The sequence below is a fragment of the Strongylocentrotus purpuratus genome, unplaced genomic scaffold, assembly GCF_000002235.5.
Source record: "Strongylocentrotus purpuratus isolate Spur 01 unplaced genomic scaffold, Spur_5.0 spur5_scaffold_6, whole genome shotgun sequence".
In the NCBI taxonomy this organism is placed as follows: Eukaryota; Metazoa; Echinodermata; class Echinoidea; order Camarodonta; family Strongylocentrotidae; genus Strongylocentrotus; species Strongylocentrotus purpuratus.
Window position 1 is genome coordinate 34,800,499 of NW_022145612.1, and position 16,039 is coordinate 34,816,537.

Here is a 16,039-nt window from a genome sequence, read left to right on the forward strand (position 1 = left end):
TCTTTCTTGTGAGAGGCATAGATACATCTTATCATTGTCCTTCATGTAGAATGCACATTTGTGTCTCTCTTGTGTCATATATTGACTCACCTGAAACTGTTTAATTCTTTCTTGTGAGAGGCATAGATACATCTTATCAGTGTCCTTCATGTAGAATGCACATTAGTGTCTCTCTTGTGCCATATATTGACTCACCTGAAACTGTATGCCGTATTTGCCGGCGATATGGCCGCACCCCCGATTTTGACATTTAAAAAAAAAAAAAAAAAAAAAAAAAAAAATTGTGAAAGTCGGGATGTGATCAATCCCTTGCGTACAAATGGCATAAAACAGCCTAAGAACGCTCGGAAAAAAAAAAAAAAAGATGATGTGACTAAAATCAGTGCCTTAGACCGCTCGGCCATGCCGCACTGATGCTAGCATATGGAGTTTTCTGTGATGTATACATTGCGCCTCTCTCTTGTGTATTGAAATGGATTCAAAATAGCGACTTCGCGTGCTAGATGCTTCGCGGCAGCTCCGTTAAACGGGCCCTTCTTTTACTTTTGCAATGCATTGGCACGAACTTAGATCAAGATCTATCGGGAGATGTTGTTTTTGGAAGTTTATTTACGTCTTCATGTCAACAATGCAAGATGTATAGTCCCATATGTGCAAATTCGTGCTGGTTTTGACTTTTAAAAAAAATTTTTTTTTTACTCTTTCGCCGCATAGGCCGCACCCCAACTTTTTGATATTTTCTCTTCCAAAAATACTGCAGCCTTTACGCCGGCAAATACGGTAATTCTTTCTTGTGAGAGGCATAGATACATCTTATCGGTGTCTTTCATGTAGAATGCACGTTTGTGTCTCTCTTGTGCCATATATTGACTCACCTGAAACTGTATAATTCTTTCTTGTGAGAGGCATAGATACATCTTATCAGTGTCCTTCATATAGAATGCACATTTGTGAAGTTGTGAGACCGGATCATCAGCGTCCATCAGAGCCATCTGCTTGTCAACTTAGCGGATTATCTGTTCAAATAAGAGAAGAAAATATAAAGCAGGGGGTGTTTCACAAAGATCCTAAGTTGGACTTAAAAATTATGGAGAGCCATTTGTAGCCTCAAAATAAAATATATTCATAAGCGATAATTCAAGTAGTTTAGACGTTTCATAAATTCCACATCAAGAACATGGAATCTCCTTGATAATAGAAAATATGAATGATCTAAATCAAAATTTTATGCCATTTAAAAAACTTTTACAAAAATGTTTACATAGATGCTAACGCCTTTCCATGAGAGTCAAGTCCAACTTAGAGATAAGTTCAACTTAGAATCTTTGTGAAACATCCCCCAGATGGGATTAATATTGCTTTCTTCCACATTCACTTCCGGGTTGAAAGTAGTATGCCATCCTTTCATACAGGTAACCCTACATTTGCTTTGGTAACAACAGCTCTAGACATTATTGAGTCTAAGATAGAGCGTTTGGGTTAGGCAGAATGTTTGCTTCGGTGCTGCAGTTAGGAATATTATCATCGGAGCATGTGAGGTAGAATTATCTAACAAGGTTCACTCACCATGCTTGGTAGGGAGGGTCATGCTAGTGATTGTATTCACTTGTTTGATTGTCAATCCATTCAAGGTTCAATCACCAGTCTCTTTGCAGACTGTAATGCTTTCTCATTCTATACAAAGTATCCCAGCCTTCATGTAAGGAGGTCTAAGATGGGTAACTTACCAGTCTCTTTGCAGACTGTAATGCTTTCTCATTGTATACAAAATATCCCAGCCTTCATGAAAGGGGGTCTAAGATGGGTAACTTACCAGTCTCTTTGCAGACTGTAATGCTTTCTCATTGTATACAAAACATCCCAGCCTTCATGTAAGGAGGTCTAAGATGGGTAACTTACCAGTCTTGGTAGGGTCATACCAGTGATTGTATCCACTAGTTTGATGGTAGACCCGTAGTGAATGTAGCCCTCTCGAACCGTGAATTCCTCACTTTCTGATTTATCATCATCCACTGCAAGAGATAAGGTTTCAAGATTCAACATAAATTTATTGTCATGTAAAAAAATACATAAAATTTGTCTTCTGACATTTAAAGGTGCTATACATGTACATAAATATATAAATACAGACAAAATAATTACATTTCAACATAACATTTAATAATCATCATAATTTTAAGAAGGTTGCATTAATAGAATAAGATAATACTGAGGAAAAGCTTGTTTTGTTTTGTTATTGAGCTCGTTCATCCAAGATGGTAGTATTAAAAGAATACAGCTGCATCATGTTTTCATACTACCAAATTATCACAAACTGAACAAAGAACAAATTATTAAAGGGATCGTCTAACAATGTTACATCTGAGATGCACGGCTCTACATGTTATCAGTGTCTGTGATATGGTGTTATATTGAAGCCCTAAAAAAAAATTGCTCTTCAAAATGATCAAGAAGTGCCTCAAAAAAGTAAAAACCTTTGAGTGACCGGCTTTACCATACTCGTTTTCCCAAATAGACTGTAGTGTTATGAAAACCGTTTGGTAAACAGAAAATTTGATTTCAATTTTCAATCATAAATATCTTGATAATCACACAGGCGATTGGCTTGTAAAAGTCACGGGTTTCCTGACTGACCTAAAAGTTCATAATCATCATTGCAGCATGAGCTAAATCAAGGGTTTGTTTAAAGGATCTAAGACAAAGTTACCGGATCCCTTTAAGATTGAAGATTTATTTCATTCAATACTAGCAACCTTTACGGCTGAAATTGTTACTCAATATACAAAATGGTATTACTATTATTATTATTACTGTATGAGCAAACATTATTTCCAACAGACATATCCGCTACTGACAGGGACGGATATATTTTGCAGGTTGTTATTTTCTTGATATTAAAACACTCAGGCTACTACCTACATGTACATGGTCAAAGAAGGTGGTCAAAGGTGGTCAAAGAAGCATTAGTACATGAGGCTTAATTTCATATTTTGCTGAATTTGCCATCCAGCAATTCATGGAAATGCATAGAAATCATAGCTGTGTGTGTGTGTGTGTATAGGGTTTTTACAGACATGTATCAATCAGATATGATTATTTACGTCCGGGGACCGACTTTAAACGTGACCATCTAAAAGACTTGACTCGAACCTGCATCCTCGCCTGAATCAGTTTGTAACTTCCACTGTTAGCTGGATTACAGGCGCACGCCACAACGCCTAGTTTGTATATCATATATCATAGCTCATACAGTATTTCCATTATATAATGTACGAGTCTGGAATGAAATAAGAGAACTCCCTACAAGAACCTGAACATTAAAGGTATAGACCAGTTCTGGTCATGCGATTGTATTGTGAAAGAAACGCTGTGGAATCGATCAGAAAAGGTTGATCATCTACATGTAAGTCTTGGTGTGTACTGCAAGGTTCTGGAATCATTAAAATGATAAGAAATATGGTCATCTGGTGAAGTTACAAGCACTGTACACAGAAAGATGTATATGGGACTACCCTATATCTATCTAGTCCGCATAGATATAATAATTTACGAACTATATCAATTAGTAGGCAGTTTCCCGGCAAAATTGTTATCACGTATCAGTCAAACATATTCTTTCACATGATTGGTAAAAAGAGCTTGCTTTTCATCTTTTGAGGGGGGGGGGGTGCGTTTCCAAACTGGTTTATACCTTTAAAGGTACTATGTCCCTTTTGCAGCCAACCTCAAATTCTGCAGAACTTTGCAGGAATTATGAATATGTCATGTATGTCCTATCTATGAAATTTAAACATTAGCAGTGTCCTAATATTCAAATTATGCTTTTCAAAATGAGCTGTAAAGGGTAAATGAGCATTTGCCTACATCAATAACCCACTTCTTGTGAGGGCTAAAATTAAAGTGATTGAATCTTTGCGCAGCATAAAACGTATGACCATTCGGTACAATGGTCAGAAAATCAAGAGTATTACTTACTTGCTCTATAGCTCCTAAGTCGATTTGACAACTAATAGTCGTTATTTTCCCACTTGAAGACATTTTCAAGCCCCACCTTTTTTAGGGAAGTTCTAAATTAGTATTATCTTTCAAATGCCGTTGGAATTTAACTTTCATTTTTTTGGCCTGCAAAAGGGACACAGTACCTTTAAAACCACATGCTCATAATGACTGACTGCTTTATCTTCTTGATATATAGGTTTCTCTGTATACTTACAGAGGTGTATCGTGAATGCTCCCCACTGCTGTGAGCTTGCCTTGAAGTTATTGTTCTCTACATGTAGGTATCTGGTGCTGACCGTCTGCGATCTCAGTAATTTAAATGTAATGCTTCTGCACTGTCTATTAAAGGGTATAGACCAGTTTTTGAAACGCCCCCCCTCTCAAAAAATTAAATGGAAGCTCTTATTACCAATCATGTGAAAGAATATGTTTTGACTAATACGTGATGATACAAATTTTGCCGTGAAACCACCTACTAATTGATATATTTGGTAAATTATTATATCAATCCGGACTGGATACATATCGCGTAGTCCCATATACATCTTTCTGTGTACAGTGCTTGTAACTTTGCCAAGACTAGGCCAAATTTCATATCATTTTGGTGATTCCAGAACCTTGCAGTCCACACCAACACTTATGCTAGATGATCAACCTTTTCTGATCAATTCCGCAACGTTTCTTTCACAATGCAATCGCATGATAAGAACTGGTCTACAAATTTTAAACCTGGTCAGGACCAAACTAGACTGCCAAAATGTCTTGAGCGATTAAAATTTATCCCTCTGCAGCTCTGCAGCTCGCTTAGTGTCAAGAGTGAAGAGGTCTCAACACATAACGTCTATCTTAAGAGATCTACACTGGTTGCCAGTTCAGTTACGGATCCGCTACAAGGTAATTCTAATCGTTTTCAAAACTCTCCATGGCATGTGTCCAGAGTACATCTCAGATTTGGTCACACCGTACATCCCACTAAGGCGTTTGCAGTCATCTTCTCAACACCTTCTCACCCTCAATCATGGAGCCACAAAAACCTATGGTGACAGGGCATTTGCATGTGGTGGACCAAAGCTTTGGAATGCTCTCCCAGTGTCGCTACGCTCCATGACTGATGTTGAAGTTTTTAAGAGAGCACTGAAAACTCACCTTTTTGATGAATGCTTCAAGTAATTATGTAAATGTACATTGTACATTGTACATTGTAAAGCGCTTTGAGAGGGCCTTTGGTCCTGAAATGCGCTATAAAAGAACGAACTATTATTGTTATTATTATCTACCTTTTCTCGTTCCCGTACGACTTCTGGGCTACTTTGGCATGTTGTATGACGACTGTCTGATGACATCGGTCCTCTAGGTATTTCTTCATCGATTCTTTGGTTAATCTTTGGCCTCTGCAGAGAAACATGGAAGAAAGAGTGAGAGCTAAAAAGTGGGAGGCAGACTTTCAACATAATCAATATATTTTCATGGCTTTTTCTTACATGTGTATGTCATAATTCACAAAATGTTGTACAAAGTATGTAAATATAAATTAAAGTGACATAAAGTACAGTAAATAACAATAATACAAACAAATTTATATAGCACTTGCAACATAAAAGTTTCAAAGCACTGTAAACAAATCAAAATTACTTCAAGAAAAATCAATATTACTCATGGAATTAACATTATTCAAATTACCAAGAAAACAAAATATTACTAACATAACTTAACAAATTAACATTACTTAAATTACCAAGAAGATCAAACATTACTAACATGTACATTGCAACCAACTGGCAGATTAATTTGATTGGAAGCTCTGTTTTTTTAATTTTGATGTTTCGTATTTTGTAGGTTTGTTTTTCATTAACATTTACTAATTTCAAAGGTCCCAATCTCCCGGGCTTCTGTCTCTTTTTTGTTGGGGGGGGGGGGTGGGGTACTTCCAAATGTAATTGGGTTTGTACATTCTTTTCAGAATTTCAAGCCTCAAAATGTCACCTTTCGTGCAAACATTTGATAGATCTTCCTTGTCATTCAGAACTTCCACTATGGGGAATAAGATCTAGCAGTACATTTCTATAAACAGGTTTTAACAAAGATTCATGGAACTTTGTATTTTTGGAAAACAAATCCAGCATGCTTGAGTGCTTTTGGTGCATCCGGTTCACGGCAATGTAGTTTTTTAAAAGTGAAATAATTTAGTGGGATCCTCACATAATATTTATTGTCTGCAAAGAATTCAGTTACCGGTAAACAACATATTTCTGAATTCCTCATATTCTGTACTGATCACTGTTATCATCACTGTTCTCAGCAATTTCTTTTATATTATAGTACATTTATACAAGAGTGCAATACAAGAATATCACAGTAAAATTCCAGTAAGAGCAGTTGTCACTTTCAGAAGAAAATATAAAAGACAGCAGTGTCATTTTGAAATGCCAAAGCAAAATATGGCTCAAACATTTGAAAACTCAAGAACATGGTTTCCACTAATATAAGTACTTAAGGAGAAGATTGAGTTCTGGGGAGAGGTGACAAGTAATTTGCGAGCGTTATCATTGTTATTACCACAAGTGTGGAAGAACATCAGAGAAAAAAATGTTCCCTGAAAAGCATGGCTCTTCAACAGCTTAAGAACGAGGCCTTATTTTTATGCCACATGTTTGTGCGGTCCCATATACATCTTTTTGTGTATAGTGGTTGTTACTTTACCAATAATGGGGCAAATTTCTTATCATTTTGACGACTCCAGAATCTTGCAGTACACACCAATACTTATATGCTACATGATCAACTTTTTCTGATCGATTCCACACAGTTTCTTCCAAAATGCAATCGCATGACATACTACCAGAACTCAACTTTATCTTTAAGAAACATTATTGTTAACTAATATGGGACAGCATAGAAATTCCTCTAGTTTGTTCAGATTCCTCTGTAAATTTGTAATTTAGTCCATACCATCATATCCCAAAAATCATTCTCAGCTTTTATCCACCCACAGTTGCATAATGTACATGTAACTTTTTAAAACCCTGCTGGCAAATTGGTTTTAGTTTCGCCAAAGTTGTTTTTTTCTGTCGGTTACAATGCACTTTTCAGATGGGAACAGGGTTTCAGACCAATTGCAATTCTCCTGTACGTACCTTGAATGTAGTTCATCTGGGTGCATAGCTGTACTGCCTGTATTGGGAGGTGAGGAGCTAGGGGCGGGGCTTGGAGGGCTATGTACTGAGGTTGCTATGGTATTGCTATGGTGAGGGCTTGACGTCCTGGCAACCATGCCTAAGGCTTGTTGTGCATGTGACGGGATACTGGCTGAATCTGAATCAGACAAAATAATCAAATCAAATAAGCACAAATGAATCTTTAGCAGTTCAGGTAATCATTATGTGAGGGTATCGACTCGAAGTCATAAATGAGACGAAGCAGTTGTTGCGGTTCTATTGGGTATGAGGCCAATCTTTATTTCACAATGTTCAACTAAACAAAAGAGGGTAGAAGACCCTTGACTGCATGAAGTCACTTCAGTTGATATTAAGGTGTCCAAAATCAACTATATACATCAAGAATATCAGGATGAGACATCAATTACAGCTTCATGTAGGCACAGCTACAACCAGTCCCATCTCTGCTCACTGCATGTATGAGCTTTAACCTGCATACAGTGAGTGTATGTTCACTGGGGCATATCACTCCTCCTTAGGTACATTCCTTTTGTCCCTGAATAATTTGCATTATAAAGAAAGGGCTATTTCTCATTCCCTCACAATCTCCCCTGCTAAAATCAAAGTTTGTCCTCAAACTTTCCATATAGTTGCATACTAGGCACCAAGATACATGTACAGTATAAATTTGCCCTTGTCTCAAGATAAACATATACTTCTCCAGATATACATCAAAACAAAACTATTCTCCTCCCCAAATCCCAACTTTAAGTACATTTCTTTCCTATACCTGTATGAAAAGAACAAAAAATATAATTAATGTGTTTGTTCACAAACACATCTTATCAATCAATATTTCCACTGTTTTCTTCAATAATATCGATTAAAGTTTTATGTTCACAAACACTGATATCGTCCACAAGATTCCAACCGCTTTCTCCAGTAATAGTTCCACATCAGGTAGTAAGAGTTGCTATTAATATGACGTAGAGGTTTCATCCCAATGTAACTCGCGATTAATACCACTTAGGAGTCTGTCAATCAAAACTACACTATGTTCGTTCTGTGCACTTGGCTTTACTCTGGCATTACCATCGATGAAGTTAGCTGTCGCTGCAGACCGAGGTAGACGAAGAGGATTGCTGTGTTTCCCTTTAGTTGGCCTCAGGCTTCGACGTGGACGTGGAGGTGGGGAAAGGAGGTCATCCTCATCACTGGATTCTGGTTCAGGGGTCCAGACATATAAATCAGGCTGTTCGTCAGTGGACTCAGCTGGTAGATCCCTTACCACTATTTCAATGGCTGAGCTGGAGTCATCAGAAATGCTATCAGTCTGCTCTTGGGGGGTATTGCGTGTTCTCCCCTGTCTAGTTTTGAGAATGACAGGGTCTGATTGTTCACTGACTGGGCACACCTTTAGCTCCCTTCGGTTGACAGTCCGTGGACCACCACTTCCATCTGCTTTCTCAATAGCATAGACTGCTCCCTCTCCTGGTCGGGATACAATCTTGTATACCGTTGATTGCCACCCATCAGCAATACCTTGAGGATGGCTCCTTAGGTACACTCTGGTGCCAACTGTCAGTGGTCTCTCTTTAGCAGATTTGTCGTAGTGTGCCTTGCGATAAACTGCTTCATGTCCAAGTCTCTCCCCGGCTTTTTGGTAAGCCCATTGTAGAACCTTGGTGAGCTTAGCCAGCCAGTCTAGAAGCTGAAATTCTTCCAACTGTTCCCTGGGTTCCTCATTATCCAGCATTTCTCCCTCATCTTGGATAGATTGGGAAGAGACATGAGTGTGCTGGAGTTCCTCTGGCAACCGAGTAGCTCCCACTACCATACAACATCCATCAGAAGTATATGTCGCCTCTTGTGCAGTGTCGGGTGACGCATGGGGGCGTCGAGATAAACCATCAGCTACCTTGTTTGACGCTCCAGGTTTGTATTGTACATCAAAGTTGAATGCAGAGAGGGCGCCAACCCATCGCTGTTCTACAGCCCCTAGTTTCGCCGAGTTAAGATGAGCCAGAGGGTTATTGTCTGTGAACACTGTAAATGTACTCCCAATAAGATAGTCTCTGAATTTCTCTGAAATTGCCCATTTCATCCCCAGTAATTCAAGCTTCATACTGGAGTACCTTTCCATGTTCTTCTCTGCACCTCTGAGCGTTCGACTGGCATAGGCAATTACCAAACGCTTACCATCTTGTCTCTGGAAAAGAACAGCACCTAGTCCCTGTAGACTTGCATCAACCTCGAGCTCAAATGGTTTTGTGAAGTCTGCATAGCCAAGCACTGGCGGTTGACACAGTTTCTCTTTGAGCTCCTCAAATGCCGCCTGGTGTTCTGGTTCCCATGCAATTCCTTCTCTCAACTTGGATGGCAACCAGACTGTGCAGGGGACCAGCAGTCTGTGAAAATCCCTGTACAAATCGTCGATAGAAAGAGCAGAACCCTAGAAAAGAGCGTAGCTCTTTCAGATTCCTTGGTGTTGGCCAGCTCTTTACCACCTCTATCTTGTCCGGATCTGTCTGCACGCCCTCTCTGGAAACTTTATGGCCCAAATACTTCACTTCTGGACGGAAAAGTTCACATTTTGAGGGCTTGATCTTTAGGCCATGCTCACGAAGCCTGTCAAATACGCGGTCTAGTCTCTCGAGCTGTCCTTCAAAGGTAGACGAATACACTAAAATGTCGTCCAGATAGCACAAGACGGACGAGAAGAACTGGTCCCCTAGGCAAATTTGCATAAGACGCTGGAATGTTCCTGGCGCATTGCACAATCCAAAAGGCATCAGTACATATTCGTATAAGCCGAAGGGTGTTGTGAAGCTTGTCTTGTGCTGGTCCCTCTCATCCATAGCCACTTGGTGATAGCCCGACAAGAGATCAAGTGTTGAAAACCATTGTGCGCCATGTAACGCATCCATTGATTCGTCAATCCTTGGTATTGGGTAGGCATCTTTCCTAGTTTTCTGATTCAATTTGCGGTAGTCCACACTTATGCATCACCAATTGTATTGGTTCGCAAAAAAGATGGTTCATTGAGGTTATCCTCAATGAACCATCTTTTTTGCGAACCAATACAATTGGTGATGCATAAGGGCTTGTACTTTCCTTGATAACCTTTTTCTCCAGTAGCTTTCGAATATGCTCTCTTACTTCTTCCAGCTGGGATGGAGGGATACGTCTGTAAGGAAGCTTAACAGGCTCCTCGTCTACTGTTCTGACTCGGTGGGTTACCGTTTCCGTGTGGCCCAAGTCCTCTTCTGAGGCAGCAAAGACATCACTATTTCGTAACAACAGGGCTTCTGCTTGTTGTCTCTGCTCCTCACTCAGTCCTTGCCATAGTAGTCCAGGTGTCTCTAGTAGTTTCATTCTACCTGTATCAGCTTGTTGGTCCCCACTTGCAACCATTCTTTGACACAGGACACTATTGTCATCGATCATCGATGCAAGTTGAAGAGATCTAATTGGAGTTCTGGTGTTTAAGAAGATATCCTCATCTGTGGTATTGTATAATTGTACAGTTATTCTTCCCCTACACGAATGAGCCAGCGTCGGACTGAGGATGATTCCCTTCGGAGTTTGCACAATTTGGTCCACAATTACCGCAGTTTGGGTAGAACAAGTGGGACCTGTCACCTCTATAGCTTGTATTGATCGAGCTGGGACTCTCACTTTCCCTCTTCCAGCTACACGAACAAGGCCCAAGGTACTGTTCTTGTCGATCAAGTTCTTGCTTGTGACAACTGACGCATTAGCTCCAATTACAGTTGCTAAGGTCTCAACTGGCAATCCTTGTAGAACATTCATTCCAAGCAGAATGGGATGTTTTGGTTTATGTGTTGTATTTGTTACTAGAATACCTCTTTCCGGAACTGTAATGCCAGCAATAGTCACATCAGCCTCAAAATATCCAGAGTAAGGAATATCTGTCCCATTTGCTGCACTAAGAGAAATCCAGTTTAAGTCCTTCAGGGTCAATGGCGGAAATGATCGCTGGAAACAATCGGAAGTGATAGTTGTGACTTGAGACCCACAGTCTACCACACTAGTGAGTTCCATCCCATTAACAGAAATGACGCTCGTGGGGCAAATACCAATGAGCTTGTCTTTCTCTCCATTTCTAGAGCCCCTTCCAAACATCTCTGACGAGGCACCCAGGGCTTGGCTCTCAGCCCTGGGTGTATTCAGTTTCCCTGTTGCTGTTGCTGACTGTTTGACTGTCCAGCCCTCTGTGTGCGTGGATTGCCCCCAGGATGAGGACTCTCACACTCCCTTGCATAATGACCCATTCGGTGGCATCGATGGCACTCAATCTTGCTCTTGTCTAGGGGAGGTCTCCTGGAACTCCTGGCATTGTCCTGCCTCTCCTCTAACTGACTTAGACGAGAGTTGAAAATGCCCTGTTGTACTATCATCTTGTCAAGTAACTGTGTTTGGCCATTAATCGCTGCAGTGAGCCCCTCTATCATCTTTCCCATCTGTGCTGTGGCTTCGGCCTGGTAGGTGGTGCATTTCTTTTTGCGTGGGTTGATGCCCTTAAGTTCTCCCTCATCCATCTCCACCGCCCAGTCTCGTACCTCTAGAAAAGACAATTCTGGCTTTTCTTTAGACAACCGCTTCATTTCTCTCCTGAGTACTGGGTCACTCAAACCATCTCCAAACTGTTCTTTGATGATATTCTTTGACTCTGGAGCTCCTGGTTTACGTTGCAATCGAGTCGCAAATGCAAGTAAGGCATATGCGTACTGTGCCACAGACTCATCTTCATTTTGTACTCGGTTATATATCTGCCGCATCAGTTGACTAGCAGTCAGCTTGTCCCCAAAAGCTTCCAATAAGATGTTCATTATTGACTCTGCATCCTTCTTTTCTCCATCTTGGCGATGTTGCACCTCCTGCCTTGCAGATCCTTCCAAGTGAGCTAGCAAGTAGTCAATAGCACTCTCACCTGTCAGCTTTCGAAGTTTAATTCCTGCTCTAATGTCCTCCACAAAATCTGAGACCAGCATGTTTTCAGTGCCACTAAAGGGCCTGATTTTCTTTTCCTTGGGAGGGAAATACACTTCCCGACTTTTCAGCTCCAATGACAGCTTTTCCAGCTCCTCCCTCATCTCTTCCATGGTCGTCATCTTCCTACCCTCTTTTGTCTTGTACTCCTTGCTAGCTACACACCTGGCCAAGCCAATAGTTCTCAGGTATCTGAAGAGAAACCGCACCCCATCCGTACTACCAAATGTGAGGGTATCGACTCGAAGTCATAAATGAGACGAAGCAGTTGTTGCGGTTCTATTGGGTATGAGGCCAATCTTTATTTCACAATGTTCAACTAAACAAAAGAGGGTAGAAGACCCTTGACTGCATGAAGTCACTTCAGTTGATATTAAGGTGTCCAAAATCAACTATATACATCAAGAATATCAGGATGAGACATCAATTACAGCTTCATGTAGGCACAGCTACAACCAGTCCCATCTCTGCTCACTGCATGTATGAGCTTTAACCTGCATACAGTGAGTGTATGTTCACTGGGGCATATCACTCCTCCTTAGGTACATTCCTTTTGTCCCTGAATAATTTGCATTATAAAGAAAGGGCTATTTCTCATTCCCTCACAATTATAAGAAAGAAAGAAGATTAAAATAATATGCCTCCACCCTAAATTCAGTATAGGAAATGGATGTGATCTGTATACAATGTACATGTAACAATAAAAACAAAATGTCTAGGTACTGACTATGATCTTGACGACCTACATGTACAATGTAATAGCCCAAAAAGGTAATTGACCTCTATGACCTTTGACCTACAGTACTTACCAAACATCTAATTAAATTGTCTTCCAATGGTGACCCATACTATCACCAAGGTTGAGCCTCATATCTCAAGTGGTTCTTGAGATATCACGATATAACAAGGCTAATATCTAGAATCTCAGAAATTGACCTCGCACGAACAACCCAAAAACATACATGTAGCCTACTGTACAGTACATGAAAGAATAAAAATATATAAGAATACATGTAATTCTCATATTCCCATGTGTGTAATATGACAGTAAGAACATTGCTCTCCCGGGAAAAAATTAATATTTATTTTTTGGGGGCTATTTTTCAAGCTTGCCTGCATAAAAATAACACTCTAAAATTTGTTTTGCATTGAACTCTATGCACATTTACGGGGGCTCTTTTCTGATTTTCGGGGGCTCTTTTGGGCAATTCGGAAGCAAATTCACCCTGAGCCCCCATGTATTTTTTTCACCAGCCAAAAAAATACACGAGGGCGGAGGGCAGATTCGCCCCGGAAAGACCATAAACAGCCCCCGAAATAGGCTCAAAATCCGATTTCGGGGGCGACATCAAAAAGTGAAATGATCTTAAATCGCCCCCGTAACGATTACGAGCGGTCGCGCGCTCTCTTCTAGCTTCGTATTCATTGATTTTTTATTTTAACCGGGACAACGATCATTGAATATTGTAAAATTGCATAATATGCTTCCAATATGTTCATTTGAACCAAATTCATGACCCATACCAAAACTATGTTTTACCTTTAATCTGTAAATTAGAAAATATATACAGGTACAGTAGAAACTTGTGAGGTCCTTGAGGCCAACCTGGGATTTACTCATTGTTATACAGTGTACATGTATCAGGAATCTTGTTATATCAGGGTAAAAAAACATAAATAAACAAATATAGAGAGCTGGGACCATCAAAATCACCTTGTTACAGTATAACAGATACACATGTACATGTACATGTATGAAGGGGTGACCAAAGTTTGCAGAGATTTTGAAAATATGAGAGAATGTGATATTTGATCTTTGATTTCTCATATTCTACACAAATTTATTCATTTTAATTATTAACAAATAAACGGCACAGTTTTTTACTACAAACATGGTTCAACAAGAAAATTTATTGTCAAAGGATTACAGAGATATTGCGATCTAAAATTTCAGTGTTGGGCGCCGTGCGCGCTGGAACTAAAAAATTGATAAAAACAACAAGACCTTACATAACTTCACGGCTTCACGCACAGGTATTTACAGCTGGAAAAATGTGATCCATCAAAAATAAGGTCATTTGATAATTTGCAAGGTAATTAGATATCATACAATCATGCAGTTGGTACCATTTTTTACTTACAATTTTGATGAGAATTTTTCAAACTTAAAAAAAGTTACATCAGACTTAAACTTACATGAAATACTTAACCTTTTAAGGATGCTGATCAAAATCGTAACAAATAAAGGGTTTGATTAAAATATCATTGATTTGGTATCGGATCAAACAGGAAATCGCAAGCTTTCTCCTCACTCGCACCAATGTCTTATAACATTGAGCGAGTGGCAGCAGCCGGCAGTCAGCCAGCGATAGCCAATGAGAAGGGTCCTGGGCCCTGTTTAACAAAGATCCTAAGTCGAACTTATCTCTAAGTTGGACTTAAATATTATGGAAAGCCATTAGCATCATTGAAAACATCTGGTAAAAGTTATTATAAATGGCATAAAATGTTGATTCAAATCATTTATATTTTCTATTTTCATAGGAAATTTCATGTTCTTGATGTAGAATTTATAAAAAGTCTAAAATACTTGAATTTCTGCTTTTGAATATATCTTATTTAAGGCTCCAATGGCTGTCCATAATTTTTAAGTCCAACTTAGTGTTAAGTTCTACTTAGGATCTTTGTGAAACAGCTCCTCTAGCTGGGCCAATTTAGGAAAATAAGGCTGCACTTCGCTGAGATCGGAGGAACGTTATGCACATGCACTAAATGTAAGCTAAAGTTCTACATGCAGAAGAAAAACGGCCGCGTTAAGGACACAAATTTTCCACGTTTACGAGGATAACCTGCAAGGAGAGCCATGATGATGATGAAGTGCAGAAATGGTGTGTGGACAAAGCACTTGTCAATTTTCAGTAAAATGATGTCAATTATTCAGTATAAGGAAAAACACATGCCAGTTAACTGCAGGTGCCAGAACAAAATTGTGCGTAGAGTCTTCTATCTCTCATTCTCTGGGCCACTCAATAACAAAATTATCTATAATTTACACAACCAAACACTACTACTCTAGGCTCTAGTTTATAATTTGTTATTCAACAAATGCTGACATAGATATACATGTAGTCATAGGCATACGATCATGTCCTGGCAAATCATCCAAATACAGGGGCGAAATGGGCAGGGGCGAAATGGGCAGGAGCGACGCGGCAGACCGGCTAACTCGTACTCGTATGATCGCAGACCCACTTCAGCTCAGCTCAGCTCAGTGCGTGCAGTGCCTGCGCCTGTGCACTACTACCAACGCCGTACTACCAGTAAATGAGACACTACATGTATATATACACCTGCACAGCACCTACAATCAGTACGAGAATACACCCGACGGTGGCCTGTACTTATAGCGAAGAAGAAGAAGAAGAAGAAATGGTACATCATTGAAGAATCACCACCATTAAGAAGTTCAACTTTCTCGTAAATACCTCACTAAATATTCCACGATAAACATCCCGAACTCACTTCACCTCATCTGCAATAAAAATTCTACACTTTAACAACTGTAAGCACTTATAATTATATATTTACCACATTAAATCCACTTCTGACGGAAAGTTTCTCCGCCTCTTGGGTTTTCTGCTTCCAAGTTTCAGAAAAATTGATCTTTTGAAAAAACGAAACTCTTTGGAAGGGCGGTGCAAGCAAGGGATGGCTCGAACATTCAGATCGGGCCAAAAGTTGTCTTAGACTTTGGGGACTATCCTCCCGAGCATAAGGTAGAAATTTAAGGGCCAGATGACTACTCAATGGCCAGGAAACTAACGACGCGTAGGGGCATTCCCTAATTATTAATTGTACTAATCAGAATAATT

At 39.7% G+C, this 16,039-nt stretch overlaps 1 protein-coding gene across 1 annotated transcript; it reads right to left on the reverse strand.

Annotated features, from left to right (window-relative positions):
• Positions 1-1,922: 1,922 nt before the first annotated feature.
• Positions 1,923-15,827, reverse strand: LOC115919406 (recombining binding protein suppressor of hairless-like). The gene is made up of 4 exons (XM_030973093.1): positions 15,756-15,827; positions 7,134-7,311; positions 5,277-5,390; positions 1,923-2,012 (listed from the first exon to the last, which is right to left on the reverse strand). Exons 2-4 carry the CDS (start codon positions 7,268-7,270, stop codon positions 2,006-2,008), a joined length of 258 nt encoding a protein of 85 aa, XP_030828953.1. The 5' UTR covers positions 7,271-7,311; positions 15,756-15,827; the 3' UTR covers positions 1,923-2,005.
• Positions 15,828-16,039: the final 212 nt, after the last annotated feature.

Coding starts and splice junctions, on each gene's coding strand:
- LOC115919406 (XM_030973093.1), bottom strand. CDS start 7,270: ATGGTTGCCAGGACGTCAAGCCCTCACCATAGCAATACCATAGCAACC. Junction 5,391..7,133: donor CCAGATGAACTACATTCAAG/GTACGTACAGGA, acceptor GTTTCTCTGCAG/AGGCCAAAGATTAACCAAAG.